General features: G+C 44.7%; 1 protein-coding gene across 8 annotated transcripts in view; it reads right to left on the reverse strand.

Moving 5' to 3' along the window:
• Cdc14a (cell division cycle 14A) overlaps positions 1–18,487 on the reverse strand; it is a 176,904-nt gene that overhangs the window by 41,462 nt on the left and 116,955 nt on the right. For all 8 annotated transcript variants that reach the window (XM_076574866.1, XM_076574865.1, XM_015996533.3 and 5 more), the window contains one exon: positions 15,528–15,666. In XM_076574866.1, the coding sequence (XP_076430981.1) occupies positions 15,528–15,666 (139 nt within the window). The remainder of the gene's footprint in view (positions 1–15,527; positions 15,667–18,487) is intronic.

An 18,487-nucleotide genomic window follows, 5' to 3' on the forward strand; every position in this document is an offset into this window, starting at 1 on the left:
CTAGTTTTCATTTTCCTGGTGATTTCCTTCTCTCACTCTTGATATTTTCCATCTAACTGTATCTTTATTCCTGATTTTTCCCTTCTAGTTCCTTCTAACTCTCTAATTCTTAATGGTTTCCTTCTAACTCTCATTCTTGATATTTTCCTTCTAGTCCATTTTAACTCCATCTCTATTCTTTCTCTTACAGCTCATATACCCCAGCAAAATCTTTCAGGCAATATAAAAATTACTATGTGGTTACATTCTATTTTTCAAGCAAATGATAACAACAAATACAAAACAAACAGTAGAAAAGAAAAGTATGTTTTCCATATCCCTTACATGATTAAATGTTTTACGTATTATAGGTGAAGAACAAATTATCCCAAGAACTCACATACATTCATACCCGAGCAACTTTATAGATCAACTGTGTGGGCAAGCAAGGTATTCTTCTCACTCAGGTCTTTTACTGGCAGGCTGCATTTTGCAGTTACAAAGAAAGGGCCAATTACTTTATTACTTATCTTGAAAGATAACCTTATAAGGAATCTTAAAAGAATCACAAATTTAAACTTTTATATATGAAAAAGAATCAGTCAGCTCTACTTTAAATCTTTAGGGTGCATACCCACTCATCAATAGATTTTTGTCAGGAGATTGAGGGCAGAAATGGGTATAAGGAGTTATACCCATTGGTCATCAACCAATCCTAGCAAGAAAAGTGCAGCAGCTAATAATTGGACTGCTTGACCTTAAAGAGTTCTACATTCAACTACGTGCCTTTCTAAAACTTTAGATTGTCTTCTTGGGTTTTTCACCTCAAAGCTATTTGACAAAAACATCTAGTCTAACTTTAAGTTACTTTCAAAGGTGTGTTTCAGCCATTATGCACTCTGAATCCTGTGAACACATCTCCCAACATTAAGGTTAAAAGAATTTAAGCTGGCTGGGCTAACTGGGACTCAATCGTTTTTCTTAATCATTAACCTAAACCTCAGTCTATACAGCTCCTCAATAGAAACTCATGTGTTCTATCATGTGTGATACTTCCTTATATTTATTTTTATTCATCAAAACTCTGTATAAACTAACTATTATTATCAATTAGACAGTACATCTTAGGACAAATCACCTTCATAATAATCTACAGGTGAAAATGCCCAGGAGAATGGGATGTTTCCATGAGATAAACACACTGCATTAAGGCAGTGGGGATCTCACCACACCCATTCACACCATGCCAGACACCAGAGGAAGCTGGCAGGGGCAAACATGTAAAGGCACAGCAAAAGCAAAAGACACACTCTGGGGTCTGTGGTCTCGGGGCCTTGCCTAACCAAGATTGATACATCAGGGAGTTTCCTCCTGGTAGGTTGACATCTTGAACTTCCATTGCCACCTGCTGCTCCTCTGACATGGCCACCGGCACTCGTGTTAATGTGGCAAGCACTTAACCAACTGACCTCTCTACCCAGCCCCAGTTTCCCATTTTCTACATAGTTTATCTTATTTTCATCAACTTCCTAAAACAAAAAGTAGTGGTTGAACTATTAGTTTCTCATCCGACTCAACCCAATGGTGAAATTAATTCACCAAGTTTTCTAAGCACCAATGAGAGAGGTGGTATAACTTGGCAACTTGTGGTATGTGGTGGTGTGAATGAGAATGGCCCCATAGGCTCATATATTTGAATGCTTGGTCATCAGAAAGTGGAACTTCTTTATCGGATTAGAAGGATTAGGAGGTGTGCCTTTGTTGGAGGAAGTGTGTCACTGGGGGTGGGCTTTAAGGTTTTCAAAACCCCAAGCCAGGCCCAGTGTCTCTCTCTCTCTCTCTCCCTGCTGCCTGCAGATCCTGATGTAGAACTCTCAGCTACCTCTCCGGCACCATGTCTGCCTGCATGCCACCATGCTTCCTACCATGATGACAATGGACTAGACCTCTGAAAGGGTAAGCAAGTGCCAATTAAGTGCTTATAAGAGTTGCCTTGGTCATGCTATTTCTTCACAGCAATTGAATACTGACTAAGACATGGTAGAACAGAGTAAAAATGAGCTGAAGTCCCTCGTTAACAGAATATGGGCTAAGGACCAGCATCGTGGCACACAGGTGAATCATGTTAGAAATGCAGACTTTCAAGTGCCACCCCAGATCTGCTCGACCAGGCTGAGTGTTTAACAAATGACTCTTAGGCACTCTGATGTCAGATGGACGCTGACGAGCAGGCCTGCAACTAACTGAAGATGCAGCAAAAGAGCTAACTGCGGACAGCTAACAACTAACAGCTATACTAGCAGAGCAGGAGGGTGAATTTGGGATCCGTGGATTGAAGAAGGTTGGCGTGGAGTAGGGGGGTGCTGCCAAGATGGCTCCGCAGCTAAGAGCACTGGCTGCTCTTGGAGAGGACCCAGGTTCGGTTCCCAGCACCTACATCAGGTGGCTCACAACCCCCTGCAACTCCAGTTCCAGGGGGACCCGATGCCCTCTTCTGGTCTCCACAGGCACTACACTCACCTGGTGCACATACAGAAAAGCAGGCGCACACACACATCCACAAAACAAACCTTTAAAAAAGAAGGCTGAAAGGGGGTTCAAACACAGAGCTATTACTTTGGAAAGGTAATTCAAAACAGAGCTCCCTGCGGTGTCTAGGTTTTCAGCTCTGTGCAGGTTCTCTGGGGGAAGTTTGAGAAGAGTGGGACAAGAAATGGAGTCTAATAAACAGCCTGACTCCGCATGTCTACACGTTGTAGGCTGTCTTTGAGAAGCAGCATTCAGGGTGGACTAACGACAAGAGAGATATCTGTGTGTCATCCTAACGATCTAGAGGGCATCTCATAGAAGAAGCATGTTAGGTTCGTGATGATATTTATAGCTTAAGAATGGTATTTTTGGTTTTGGGTTTAGGAAAAAACGCTTGATGTGTATTTTGAACGAACACGGCTTTATTTATATCCTAGGGGAATCTTTAAATAGAGAACTATCAGAGCATAACAAAGGAGAAGCTTGGAACTGCTGAGGTGTCTCAATTGATCAACAATTTGCAGAAGTGACGCCGTCGGACACCTCTCCCCGCCGGTGACACAAGAGGAGTGTGTATCTAGGACACATCCATCCACCTGGACATACACTTTTTTCTCATTTTCAGGGAAGTTAGGATATGACTAACCAGCTTTTCTATAGACACAGATTTAGAACTGATACAGCTCAAAAAGCCCTGATTGGCTTTTCAGTCCCTCGTGCCTATTCCATCATTTGTGACAGACGGAGAAACTGTGAACGGCTGTCACCCCACTCCTCTCCTAATGGCCCTGTTAATTATTCACGCTTTTGCGTCATCGCTGACGTCATCCTCCCCATTCTTCATAGAATCGGTCCTCAAGGCCTATTTTTTCCCCCTTGAAATGTTCCTGGTGCATGTCTCTAACTCTCCAGCCCGTATCTCGCCTCTGAGTGAGCCTGTCTCCCTGACAGATGGCTGCAGTCTCCTTATTAGCCTCTCTGATGCCGACCCCCTCGATCTGATTCATCTTGTGCCGGCGGCAGCCTGGTCCTCCTTGAGCAATGCTGGCGCCACACGACTCCCCCACGTCAAATGCTCCAAATTAAAAAGCAGGACAACGGCAAGAAGTTCAGATGGGTCTCGCCTGTCGCTGGAGCATGTGCATCTTTCAGTCAGTATTTCCTGACTACGCAAAGACACACAAGCTTCTGCAGAGGGCCCCCCACACAGCGGTTCAAAGGAACACAGAAGTTCACTTCCTTATTACTCTGTAGTTTGGACATCTAATCATCTTTTTGGTGAGCGAATGCCAAAGTGTAGGCAGGACTAGTTCCTTTTGGAAGCTCTGAGGAGAGAATCTGCTTCCTCGTCTTTATCAGCATCCAATGACTGCCAAATTCCTTAACATGCCCCCTCCCTCCACCTTCATAGTGCATCGATGTAGCCTCTGCATTATTGGCTTCTCTAAGTGAGTCCCTGATTCTTTTCAGAGACCTTAAGCCCCAAGCAGGTGCACTGGGTAGTTCAGGATACTCTCACCAAAACCAAGATCCTTAGCCAGTTCTGCAGAGTTCCTGTTTCCTTATACAGTTACACCACAGGAACGAGGGATTGTAATGTGCCCTGTCCTGTTGGGGACATCATGCAGCCTACTGTAGCGGACATCAAGCCAAACACTATAGTCTTATCAATTTTCTCGAAAGATAAGGCTGTGGCACCACTTGTAGGAAGGTGAAGTACACATACTTTTCCTCATTCTTCCCACTAAATAAAATTTTTAAATCCCGTATATGAACCAAACTCAGATAACCAAGACTCAGAAAACAGATGAAGGTAAACTGCTTAGGAACCATGAGACTCAAGAGACACCATAGCAATGAGGCCGCAGGGGTTTCTTTTTGCCATATAAATCCCGCATTTAGAATTTGCTTCTAAAGGAGGGAATGATCCACAAATGATGATGGAATAGGGTTTTCCCCATCAACAAAATCCTGTTTTCTGTAATCAAAGGACAAGAAAAGGGGATCCTAGGAAAACTTTCCACAGTGAATGCTCCGGTACAGCCAAACACCGCAGTTAAAGAAGGAAAAACAAAAGCGACCCTATTCTAGGCCACCAGCAAAAGCTGGGAGGGGATCTTAGGATCCCACTCCTACCAGGATGTCAAGAGCAAAGCCACTCACTCCCTTCTCCCCTGACCACAGAAGCACTGAAGACAGCCATGTAGTGAGCCAGAGAATGAGATCTTACAAGCAAGCACCACTCTCCTCCGAGGTGCTAAAGGTAGAACACGGAATTCCATCCCAACAGGTGGTTCCCGGCATCCCATCCCTCCCTTATCAGCCAATGAGCCAGAGGGAGGCCCAGCCATCATGTCATCAGTAGAACCACGGGAAAAGGTTACAGCTCCACATTTGTGGTGATACTGTGTTCCCTAAAATATTGTGCACCCTAATAAACTTATCTGGGGTCAGAGAACAGAACAGCCACTTGATATAGAGGCCAGAAAGTAGTGGCACCCACACCTTTAATCCTAGCATTCTGAAGGCAGAGATCTGTCTGGACCTCTGAGTTCAAAGCAATACCGGAAACAGCCAGGCATAATGACACATGCCTTTAATCCCAGGAAGTGATGGCAGGAAGCAGAAAGGTATATAAGGCGTGAAGACCAGAAACTAGAAACTTTTGGCTGGTTAAGTTTTTAGGCTTTTGAGCAGCAGTTCAGCTGAGATCCATTTGGATGAGGACTCAGAGGCTTCCTGTTTGAGAAAACGAGATCAACTGAGGAATTGGTGAGGTGAGGTTAGCTGTGGCTGGTTCTGCTTCTCTGATCTTCCAGTGTTCACCCCAATACCTGGCTTCAGGTTTTATTTTATTAATAAGACCTTGTAAGACTTGTTTTACACACATCCACCCAACAGTGACTAGAAGCCTCCAGTTACAACAAACACTGGGCGAGGAATCCAGAATTCTGCCTCTACCTGTAGTAGCAGGACAGAAAATCTTCTGCCCACCGCTACCCTCCTCCGTGAAGCAATGTAAGAGGACACATATGGGATGGGAACACGGCTCAGCTGGTGGCCTCCCTGACCCCTAGCACCACATAAAGCCGGGATAGGGAAGCAAATCTGCGATCCTAGCACTCATGGGATAGAAGCAGAAAAACCAGAAATTCAAGGTCAAGACCATCCTCAGCTACAGAGCCAGTTTGAGGCCAGATGGAGCTACATGAGACCATCTTTAAAATAGGGGCAGGGGGCACAAGAGCCTCATAACAGTCTAGGGAAATGTCCAGGATGACATCTTCAGACATTCCCATCAACTGAATGAAATAAAATAATCAACAAATGCCAATTTGTTTGATACAATTATAGAAATGTCAGAATTATCTGACAGAGTAAAAGGTAGCCATAATCAAAGTGCTTCTATGAATGATTACAAACGTGCATGAAACAGATGAAAAATAACAAACCCCAGGAAAGAAACACAGAACAGAGAGGAACCAAACGGAAATTTTAGAATGGAAAAAAATGTAAAATTTGCAGGCAAACTAAATAGTAGGATGTGGAGAAGAGAGACCCAGTGAACAGAAAGAACAACAGAAAATGACCTCTCTGAATACCCAAGAGAAAACAGACTAAACACCTATGCTCAGCACAGCCTGTGGGTCCTGACAAAAATACTCACGCTGACGGAGTGTAGGGGAGAAGAAAGAGCGGGGTGGGAAGGGGGTTGACAGACATAGTAGTGGGAAACTATTTTCCCCAAACTACTATTTCCAAACTTGTCAAGGCACACGTTCAGACACCTGAGAAGCTGAGCAAATGTCTAAAAATGATGGAAGAAATCCACACTATGACATGTGCAGTCCTGGAAATCTTAGGCCTGTAGGATGGTGCAGCAGGAAAGGGCTGCTGACCGAGGCTGGCGACCTGAGCTCCATCCCCAGAAGGCATGGGAAGATGGAAAGAACCAACTCCACAAAGTTGTCCTCTGACCTACACACACACACACACACACACACACACACACACACACACACACACACACACACACACACGTGCTGTGGTACACACACAGATGCACACACTTGCACATGCACAAAAAATAACCATACTTTTTAAGTCCTGAAAACTAAAGGTAAGTTTTAGAAAAACCTTCGAAGCAGATGACATCATCTATGGTGGAGAACATCAAAAACAGCAACAGACTTCTCAGCAGTAATCGTGGAGGAAAGTTGCCAACAGTAAGATGAAAAACTGATCTTGCGTGAATGAAGAAGAAATCAAGACATTCTCAAAATGCAGGAAAATTAAAAGGACTGGTTGCCAGCAAATCTACTCTAAAAGAACCTCGAGGGCTGGAGAGATGGCCCTGCAAGGGCGAGGATGTGTGAGAGCTCAGAGCTGCAGAGCCCACAGAAAGCCAGGCACTATGGTGAACATCTGAAAATCTCAGCTCTCCTGTGCAGAGATGGAAGGCAGAGACAGGAGGATCCCTGGGAGCTCTGAGGGCCACCCAACCTGACATACACAGCAACAAACAAGAGACTTTGTCTCAAACAAGGTGGAAGGCAAAGAGAACATCTAAGATTGGCCTTTGACCTCCCAGTGTGTGCCATGGTATGCACGCAAGCATGCACACATATGCACGCACACACCGTAGAAGAAAATCACTGTAATAAGTTCCCTAAAGCAAAAGGAAAAGCTAGAAAGAGGAACTTTAGGACAGCACAGGGGGCAACGGTCGCAGTAAGAAATAATATGGGTGAACAAAGTGGGCCTTTCCTTATTTTTGGATTCTAATGACGATGAGTGAGCAAGACTGTGACTCCCTCTACTGTGGTTCTAAATGTTCACTGGTGAGATAGTTAAAATAATTACAAATGGTAAGGGTATACAGCAGGAAGTAAGCTAACGTTTCTTTAGGTGCCACACAAACATTTCTTGAAGCTGACAACATTCTGGACAGTGATTAGATAGCAGATAGAGGGCGGCGACAGTGAATGTCAGGTAAGTATGTAGAGCAACAGTCAGGAGATGGATGGATGGAGAGAGGGATAGATGGATGGATGGATGGATGGATGGATGGATGGATGGAAAGACAGATGTGATTGATAGGTAAGGACAATAATACATCAAAATTTGTAGGATAGATCCCAAGAGAAATGAGTTCCAGGACACCCAGAGCTACATAATGAGCCTGTGTCTAAAAAAAAAACAAAATCTAAATGCATACATTAGTAAGGAATTAAAATGCCTTGAATCAATGTTCTCAGCCACACCTTAAGAATTCACTGAGAGAAGAGCAGAGTAAACCAAAAACAAGTGGAAGGAAATAACAAATGTGAAATTATAAATCAACAAGGTTAAAACCAAAGTATGTAGAGTGGAAAAAATCAATGAAACATTGAGCTACATACTGAATTCCACATCAGCCTAGGCCACAAAAAAAAAAGACTTAATTTCAAAAAAGTGAGAAACAGAAAAAGCAAAAACAAAAAACCATTATTTAAAAATTAATGAAACCAAAAAATCCAGTTGAGGAGGTATAAAAATAAACTTCTGACCAGCCTGACAGAAACCCACGGGCACACATGATAGCAGGAATGAAGCTAACCACAGGCAGCCCACCTTTACCTGAAGTCACAGATCCTGAGCTGCCCAGGGTCTAGCTCTTCAGATCAGGGATGCTGAGCTGATAAACCGTATACAAACACTGCCAAGTCTGAAAAACTTGGAAATCTAAAACATGAGCGACCATCTAGGAAGAATTGAAATCATGAGTGCCATCTTTAGGCAGACATACGTGGTACACGCCTGTAATCCCTGCACTCAGGAGAATGGTAAGTTCAAGGACAGCCTAGGTAACAAAGCACAACACTGTCTCAAAAAGAGAAATGGATTAACATGGATTGTATATAATCTCTTCCTGTAATAGAAGAGCAAAAGCAAGACCTGGGCTCCTTATGAACGAAGCTGGTATTAACCTCACACAAAAAACAGAGCACATATACACACACAGTGTGTCATACCACTTACAAATTCAAACATAAAAGTCCCTAGTATCAAAATGACAGCAAGTGGGATTTACAGATATGAACAAAGAATTGCATACCATGGCCACATGGAGCTTATTCTAGGAATTCCATATCTATATCCAAAACACAATCTCTGAAATCCATCATGCCAATAAGCTAGAGAAGAAAACTGTAAGCCAGGTTAGTGCTGCACAGGTGATGCCCGCTCTCAGGAGCTTGGGGCACGAGAATCACAGGTCTGAGTCCAGCCCAGGCTACACAGTGGATTCTAGAATAACTTGGGTGACAACTGTGGAACCTTGTCTAAAAAAGGAGGGAGCAGAGGAGAAAGAAGAAGATAAGGATGAAGGGGGAGGGGAGAAGGAGAAGGGAAGTCTTAGTCATAGCAATGAGCAGAAAAAGCTTTTGAAAAAATTTAAAATCAAGATTCATAGGAACTCAGAAAAACAGAAATATATGGAATATCCACAAATGGGTGAAGAATATCTTCAGGAAACATCCAACAATTCACATCAGCTTAATGATAAATGCCTGGATCCAAACCCCAAGACCCAAGGAGTAAGGATCCAGAGCTAGACAAGGGGGTCTGCTTGAGTCCCACTCATCAAAATGCTGGAAGTTTTAGTCTATGCAGCAAGAGAAGAAACAGAAGGGCACAGACTAGAAAAGAATCCAACTGTCCTGTTGGTGGATTGCACCACTGTGTACACAGAAGTCCCCTGCCCCATCTCCAACATCCACATCCACATGCACACGGCATGGACACACCCCTCCTAGTTTTTAGGATATAAAATACACACTTAAAAAAATTAACTGTTTCCCTACTTACTTACAATGAACATGGTGATATGGAAATAGAAATATCATTTATAATCATCAAAACAAATACTTGAGTATAAAGCAAACAAATAAGACATGAATTCTGAACACTGTATACCACTGATGAAACCAAAACAGACTGAAGTACACAGAGAGATACCAAAACAGACTGAAGTACACAGAGAGATACTTTTACCACTCAGAAGTCTCATCATTACTGTTATTTATTTGAGACAGGGTCTCACTATGTAGCCTAGGCTGGCCTCAAACCTGGGCTGCTCCTGCCTCAGCCTTCCAACTCCTGAGTTTGAGTGTATGGGTGTGCCACACATCCAGACTGCAGAAGCTCTTCAAATACAAAGTCCACAGAGAACACCTGGGTAGTTGCCAGTTTAGACACGGGGTAGGAAGAAGTAGGAATAACGAGGGACCCTGGTGGGGATCGCCACACTCCACTGACGCCACCAACACCCACATCCTGGTTAAGCCACACTCCAGTCTGGAAAGGGTTAGGGATTTGGGGGAACAGGCAAAGGGCACACTGGATCTCTCGCAACTATTTCAAGTATATGCTAACTAACACTTACCTCAAAATAAAAATTTGTGATGACTCTTCTATTCAAAACCTTCACTGACTTTTCATAGTCCCACAAAATAAATAAAATTAATAAATAAAAAGAGCTGATGAAATCTTAGGAGACTGAGTGACCTGGCCTCTTTATCTTTCAGTATCATCTCCTAATAGTCTCCCTTTTAACCCATACATTCTCATGGGCAGCCATTGTTCCTTCGGTGAAACCCTCCTGCATTGCCCCAGTAAGGAATGTAAATTACTCTGGCTGTTATAGTATGTACAGTCCTCAAAAGAAGAAAAATTTAATATGGTCTAAGTAAATCACTACTGCGCCAGTATGTTAAAGAACTACCTGCATGGCCTGTGTTCACTACAGCAAAATCGACAGTAACCAAGAAATCAAACTGCGTATCCATCCCTGCACAGAAAGCAGGGCCTTCTGCAATTGCATTCAGCCTTAAACAAAACAAAACAAAAGGAAATCCTGCCATGTGCAGCCAAGCGGAAGAACCTGGAAGGACGTCGTGTTAAGTGAAATAAGCCAAGAACAGAAAAGCAAACGCTGCAGTCTCTCGCTGTGCGAAGACGCTAAAAAGTCGAACTCACAAAAGCAGAGGGTGAAATGATGGCCACCAGAGGCTGGGGGTGGAGGGCCTGGGAGACGCTGACCAAAGGATGCAGAATTTTAGTCAGGAGGCTGATGCTCAACAGGGCTGTGGTTCAGAAGGGTGTCTAAAGTTAACAGCAAATGTACCGTCCACATGAAAACTGCTGAAGGAGTGGATTTTTTAAGTGTTTGTGCCATATCAGATGGCAGTGTGTGAGGTGATGTGTCTGTTAATTAGCTTAATTAGCCATTCAATAATACGTACACACTTGGGACCATCGTGTATACCATTCAGGTATATGATGTTTACTTGTCAGATTAGAACTTAAACCAGAAGGAAGAAAATAAGATCAGGAAAAAGTTTTCCATGTCACTTGCACTTTCTAATGCAGGTCCCGAGCACTGTCTACTTAAAGCTGCCTTTCCTCCACCCCACCCCACCCCATCCTTCTTTCTGGGTTTATTTTTCCCCACAGCACCCATCAGAGCAGCTGTATAATTGATACATTTGTCTGTTCGCACGTTTCTCCTCAACCCCAAGGCATGAGCTCCGTGGGTCAGAAACCAAGCCGTCACTTTTACTGCAACTTTCCAGTTACCTGCGTAGTGGCTTTCAATAAATGTTTCCAAGAGGAACAAAGGAAAGAAAGAAGAAAGGGAAGGAAGGAGGAAAGGAAGGTCCTGCGTGCCTGGGATGATCTCAAAAGTAGACAAGAGCGATGTGGACAGGAAAATGAGAGATGACTGAGGAAAACCCGAAACCTAAAGACAAGTACAGCAGCAAATGTCAAACATGCTAACTGTGGTGCTGAGTGTTCCCCAAAGATCGAGGTGGTTGGTCCCTAGCCTATGGGACAGCCGGGAAAGGAAAGACCCTTAAGAGGATGGGCACACAGGGAAGTGAAGTCATGGGGGAGGGGTGCTTTCCAGCCATAACCAGGGGTGGCCAGCTGTTTACCTCCCCCATGCTCTCCCTGCTAGGATGCACTCACTACCCTGCAGCATGTCACCCGAGGCAACAGGACCAAGCAATCAAGGGCTGACACCTCGGTGGCCATGAGTTCAAATAAATCTTTCTTCTTGAGAGGCTCATTCTTACCAGGTGTCTGTTATAACAGAGGAGTGAGGCAGAAAATAATTATCCCAGAGTCCTCTCATTAAGAACTTGGGGTGCATGTTGAAAGGAAAAGGACACAAACTGGCTTCTAAGTTGTTTACATTTAACAGAGAAAGCCTTTTGTCAGCTCTTAACGGCATCAAAGGAAAAAGAAAAATTGCTGTTAACACAAAACTGCCTAGGAGAAACTTCCACGAGATGTTTAAAGTGGTGAGAAAAAAAGGCATTTGAAATAAAGTTTCTAAGCCTGATAACAGGACGTACAAGGAGGAAAAGTAAGTAAACATGTTGATCCAGTACAGCCCTTCAGACTCCTGTGCTCATCTTTCCCCAAAGGCCAGGGCCCCATGTTGCCTCTCACTCTGCTCCCTGCTCCATATAGCCCCGCTCCAGTGCCGACTTCTGCCCGCCCGTCCCCTCAGCTGCCAGACCTCCAGAAACTGCTGTTTTTTAATTCTCCTAAGGCCCAAGGCACACATAGTCAACGGCTCTACCCCGGGTATACACCCAACAGACAGTGCAAGCGAAGAACACAAGCTAGCCAACTCTGGGAAAAAGCCAAATGCTCATCAAGTCACGTAGAACGTAGAATGCTCATCAAGAACACGTCACGTAGTCAGACATTCTAATGCTACACAGCCATGCCCAAAGAATGTGGGATTTACAAAGCTGGGTACACATTCTGCTTGGTCCTGCTCAGACAGGGCTCCAGAGCCTGCACAGTTCATCCACGGTGTGATGATTCAAAACAATGGTCACTTTGGCAGAAGAACTGGGGCTGAAGAGTGAAGAACTCAAGACCTGGAGCGGGCTGCCGCTGTTTTCTCCTTCCTAGGCATGGGAAGGTTATACAGGGGGATTGCTTTGTTAACTCACTCCAGCACCCACATCCAGCTTCTTACAGTCCATGGTCGCTAGCTGTCACTCTTTTTTTTTTTTTTTTCACTTTGGTTTTTTGAGATAGTATCTCCCTCTGTTTCCCAGGCTGGCCTGTAACTCTTATGTTGCCCAGCAGGCCTTGAACTATTGATCTTCCTGCCTCACAACTCTGAGTTCTAGGGTTACCATGCACCACGGTAGCACCTTGTTTATTTAGCCTTCACTCCAGACTGAAACAGTGGCCTGCATGGAACACATGAGGATGTGGACAGGACTTGCTCCTTCTTGTCCTGGGAGTGCAACTCGTCAGTGAAGCTCCCCTTGACCTCCCCATGCAGAGAGAACGCCTCACTCCTACCTGTCACCCTCTCCGCCTGTTTCTATCACATCTTCACAGCACCTACCATCAAAAGTCATCACATATCCACCCCATTGCACACCTCTCCCAATGGAAAGGCAAGTACCATAAGAGCCTTGGCTGAGATGCACACAGCTACACCCCGGAAGCAAGAAGACTGTCTGGAATAAGCCTGCACACAATGCACAGCTGTTGGATGAATGTGTGTCCCAGGGGCACCAAATGACATCTCCCAGGGGCTACACCAATCACGGGCTAGGAAAAAGCCAAACAGAAAGGAAGGGCCAAAGAAGAGAGAACAAGAGAGTAAAAAGTTAAGTTTGATACTTGGCAGACTAGCCCTGGACCACAAGACTGAAGGAGACGATCTAAGAAAGCCCTAGGATGGGGCTGGAGAGATGGCTCAGTGGTTAAGAGCACCTACTGCTCTTCCAGAAGTCCTGAGTTCAATTCCCAGCAACCACATGGTGGCTCACAACCACTTGTAATGAGATCTGGTGCCCTCTTCTGGCCTGCAGGGACACATGCAGGCAGAATACTGTAAACATAATAAATAAATAAATCTTAAAAAAAAAAGATAAAAAAAAAAAAAAAAGAAAGCCCTAGGAGAACCCATGAGCCACACAGGCCTTATTCCTCACAAGTCTAAATTTGCCTCACAAAGCATAAAAGGTAGAAAAGAAATCTACTTTCTGAAGGTTCTGATCCAAGCATTACAGCACTTAGCTATGGAAGTAGGTCGTTCCCGCACTCCAGTTTGCATAGGCAGATCCTTGGAAAACTGTAGTATGACTCACACCGAAGGATGTTGCCCAAGTCTTACAGTGTGTGCACCTACAGATGAAAGGCGATGCTTCAAGCCAGAGTACAAGTGCCTCGGGACCCTAATTTCTCCTGGTACCATTACGAGAGAAGGCAGAGAAAAATGGGGTGGAGAGAGCATTGGGAGGTGGACACTAGCAGAAAGGGAAAGGATGGTGGACCCTAACATCCCGAGGGGGAAAAAATGTGAGCTGAAACAGTGGCGTCCTGGGTTCTGTAAGCTGTGCCTGGCAGAGAGCCTAGAGCAAATAACAGGTCTTTTGAAGGAGCGATCTTCCAATGGATCACTTTGAGACTGAGAAAATGCCTTAAGGAAGTAGGTTTAGGAATATTTGGGTTTTGAGTTTTGAACCTGGAGGCCACTTATTCAACATTACCAAGCAATTAGTATAATAGGCATATACCCCAAGCTGCAGACGTAGAAAATGCACAACAGAATACTAGAGGAAGCCTGTGGCTGGGAGTCTCATTAAGAATAAAATCCTAACAACAGATTAATTATGTTTGCTCCCACGGGGGGAAAACCTAGACACGTCTGTCTTCTTAACAACCCTATTTATGCATAACTTTTTTTAAAAACTCATTACACTTCTGTCTCTCGCTCTCAAGAAGAGGTTTTCCTGCTCATTTCCTGCTGCTCATTTTCTTAGCAGTTATTCCCTGTAGGATTAGTTAACCAATAATCCCCCAGGCTCAGAACTTGTTCATCATTTCAGATGTTAAAAGCTTACTTGGAACATCTTTCTTACTTAGGATGCCTCATCCAAACTAAGCCAATTTAAGTCAGAATGGAACCATTCTATGGGAAAGAATGCTAGTCAGCAGAGCCATTCCGACCGGAAAGCAAAGGATGAAAGTGTCTGCATTAAGATAAGAGTGACTGACAGTATGTGAGAACTGGACTGAAGGTAACTAGTACCTTCATCTCCTCACCCTATGAGGCTGGAAGTGTCGCTCGGTGGTCAGCACACTTGTCTAGCATTCAAAAAGCTCTGGGTTCAATCCTCAACACCATGTCACACCTTGTCATCCCAGCACCCAGAAGGTAGAAGCAGAGGCGTCAAAGTCATCCTCAGCTACATATTGAGGTCAAGGCCAAACGGAGCTATTTGAGATGTTACCTCAAAACGAGCCAAAAAAAAATCTCTCCTCCTTCTGTGGGTAAATTGACGTAAGTGCTTAATATTTTAAGGGGAAACCAGCTGCTTCGTAGAGAGCATTCTTACAAATTGTATCTTTCTACCCAGTGGCCTGGGGTCGGACGGCAAGGCACAGGTATAAGTGAACGTACAAGGGATCTTCCAACTAATGAGCATGAAGCTGGCAGAGACCTGGGCCAGAACGGAGACCTAGTGACTCTTACCTGTTCACTCCTCGATACCTTCGTGCATGAATCCAGAAACTGCAGCTTCACGAGCGGCTTGGCTGTCTCACCAAACCAAGTGACTGACCCCAGTGGTGAGGGGTTTTGTTTTGTGTTTTTTTTTTTTTAAGTCACTCTGTTTTTAGACACGCAAACAAAGGGAAGGAATGAACAGCGAACAGTGCCAGGTGGGATGACAGGAGAAAATTGCACTGTAGCCACATCACAGAAAGTGACAGAAAAGGGGTAGGCAGGGATGGTGGCGTTCTCACTGTCACTTGATCTAAGAGATAGAAAGTACAAGATCAGAGCACCTGAGCTGTCAAGGAACAATAGTCTCCCGGAGGCGCCGCCTTCTCTAACAAAGCAGTCATTTTATAATCGGGCCACAGCCAGGGAACAAGAGGCAGGAAGGATCAGGGATGAGACCGAGAGGGCAGTCCTAGGAAAGGGTACTCACTCTTCCAGGAAGTGCTGCTGGGGTCCGATGATGGAGCCTGGTCGGCAAATTCTGATCCAAGCAATGATTTCAGCGTGTGTGAACCTGTAGTGTTTCATGACGTAACAGGCTATCAATGTCCCTGTTCTTCCCAGACCAGCTGTAAGGAAGGGAAACAGAAGAAATGTGAAGTGTAGCAACCGTACCCCGAAGGACAGGGGAATGACCCGGTCCATAGCCTGGATTCGATCGAGCACAGTGACATAGCAGTGGCTGATGAGCATTCCATTTCTCTCGTAAAAAATACACATTTTTTTCCCCACCAGGCGGTGCTAGCACACCCCTTTAATCCCAGCACTCAGGAGGCAGAGGCAGTCGGATCTCTGTGAGTTCAAGGTCAGCCTGGTCTACAGAGTGAGTTCCAGGACAACCAGAATGACACAGAGAAACCCTGTCTTGAAAAACTAATGTGTGTGAAACCCTGCCTTGAAAAACTAATGTGTGTGTGTGTGTGTGTGTGTGTGTGTGTGTGTGTGCGTGTGCGTGTGCGTGTGCGTGTGCGTGTGCGTGTGTGTGTGTGTGTGTGTGTGTACATTTTTCAGGCTGGAGATGTTGTTTTATGGCAAAGTATCTACCAAGCATGCACAACACCCCTGGTTCAATTTCCAGTACCAAAGAAAAGGGAAAAAAACAACACAAAACACCACCTTCATTTTTCTTTAAGCAATGGAAAGTGCAAGATGAAGCTGCCCTACATTTTAGGGTAAGAAAATGACATGATAGAAACGAGTGGATCTGGCTGGGAGGGAGAGGTGGGCAGAAGGAAAACTGAAAAGAGGCAGGGATGCAAAGATGGCCGAGAGGAGCTGGGATACAGCCGTAAGGAACAAGGGATGGACGAGAAAGACGTGTCGGTTGGGTCACAGTGAGTTTCAAAATCAATACAATTTCTAACCATGAAGTTCATCCCTGAAAACATTTCATTAGAAAAGGAAATCGGAAAACACGGTGTGGCAGCACACGCTTGTAATCCCAGAATGGAGGAGGCAGAGGCAGGAGGATCAGGAGGGTCCAGGCCACCCTGGGATAAACAGTGAGATCCGATCAGAAAGAAAGAGGCAGGAAGAAGCGGGGAGAGAGGAAGAGAGAGGGGGACCCAGAATCTAGTTAACAGCTTTGTGCATGAATAGTCCAGGGCTGGGGCTGTAATGCAGTGGTGGAGAGTTTGTTTCGCATGAATGAGGTCCTAGGATCAATCCCCGGGGGCTGCGATAAATAAACAAAACCACTGACTTCAAGAAAAAGAAACAAAATATTGCATTTGCAAGGACCCCTCTGTCTGCTTGGTCAAATAATGGAGATAACCTAATCTCCCAGCATCATGAAATGCACAGTAATCAACATTAAACAGCCATAACAGTCCAATGGTGCAATATACACTATTGCTTATCAAATTTTAAACCCAATGTAATTCAAGAAGTGTTAAAATGTAGAAAATGAATGTCATTAAATCAGTTTTCTATAGTTACCTTAATTAAGTTACATTTACTCATCTGTGGTGTGTGTGTGTGTGTGTGTGTGTGTGTGTGTGTGTGTGTGCATGTAGAGATCAGACAGCAGTTTTCTAGATTCTGCTATCTCCTCCACCATGTGGATCCCAGGAACCAAACTCAGGTGGACAGGCCTGACCACAAGCGCCTCTGCCTGCTGAGCCATCTGGCCTTTTCTTATATTACTGCTTCCCAGAAGCATCTATAGACACTTTATTTCTAATCACCCACCATGAAATTGCAGTGCTCTGGGCACCTACACCCTGCTTGTAGATCTGTACTTTGTGCAGGGAAAAAAACACAAAGGATTTTACCCAACACACGCAGTTTACCCCCTTGATAGCAATACTGCCTAGACTGCACATCAAACGCAAAAATGAAGGGACAAAGGATAGTCACGTCCGTGCCCTTAGCTGCCCGCTGCTCCCTTCCCATTCCCCTCTCCGTTTTACAAAGCATGCATACACTGTTATGAGATGAGGTATGTGTATATGCCCTATTTACCTCAAGCACCCTTTTGTCCCAGATCAAACATCAACATCAATGAGAGGGTAAAATTAACCACAGTCCCACTGGACTCTCGCTTTAGTGTGGGGAAACCGGTGAGACTCGTTCTCCGGAGAGCTGGCAAGGCTAGTGTAACTAACTGCATGGAGGCAATGCAGCTGAGCATGCATGGTGGAGCAGGCGCCCAAGCCAGCGGCTCTCTGGGGTTTCCAGTTTGGGTCCCTGTCTAGAGAGAGAGCAGGTGGGCTTCTTCGTGGAGACTCCCCTCACCGCTCCCAGGCAGGTTCCTAATCCTACTCACACCCGAAAGGTGGGGCTGCGAATTTTCAAATTTCTCTGAAACTGAAGTTGCTTCCCCCCTTTCAAAAGGAGTCTATAATTTTAGGTCTATAAAAAGAACCTACTTAGCACTCAATAGTTGGGAGCTCTTACCACGGTGAACAGAATAGGAGTACTTCACCAAGTTTCTATTAAAACTTTAACAAAAATGTTAAAGCATCCTTAATTAAAGGGCTCCCTGGCACAGCCTGACAAGGGTGCAAGGTGCTATTTTTTTATACCAAGTGCTTTAGACTGCCAGTCCCTCTTTCTGATTCCCAACAGGGCATCAATAGGCGCACAACAGAAGGAGAGCATTGCTGTATTTTAGATTAATATTCATGCTGGAAAACGTCTCAGATTCACAGCCATTCCTTTAACGAACCTCGCGTGGACTGCAGACACTGACTTGGGAGTTCCCTACCTTCGCCACAGGGCTGTGTCTAATGCCTCTGTGCAACGCTGTATGTTGACACATGACATTTCCATTCTCTCCAGTCCCCCCTGAGAGTTCATTTACCAAAGGAGAGGAGTCTCACTTCCACCTCCTTTTAGTTCAATTAAAACACCGAGTGCTGCTTGAATTTCCAGAAAATTAAGCTGACT

The sequence above is a fragment of the Peromyscus maniculatus genome, chromosome 6 (genome assembly GCF_049852395.1).
Source record: "Peromyscus maniculatus bairdii isolate BWxNUB_F1_BW_parent chromosome 6, HU_Pman_BW_mat_3.1, whole genome shotgun sequence".
In the NCBI taxonomy this organism is placed as follows: domain Eukaryota; kingdom Metazoa; phylum Chordata; class Mammalia; order Rodentia; family Cricetidae; genus Peromyscus; species Peromyscus maniculatus.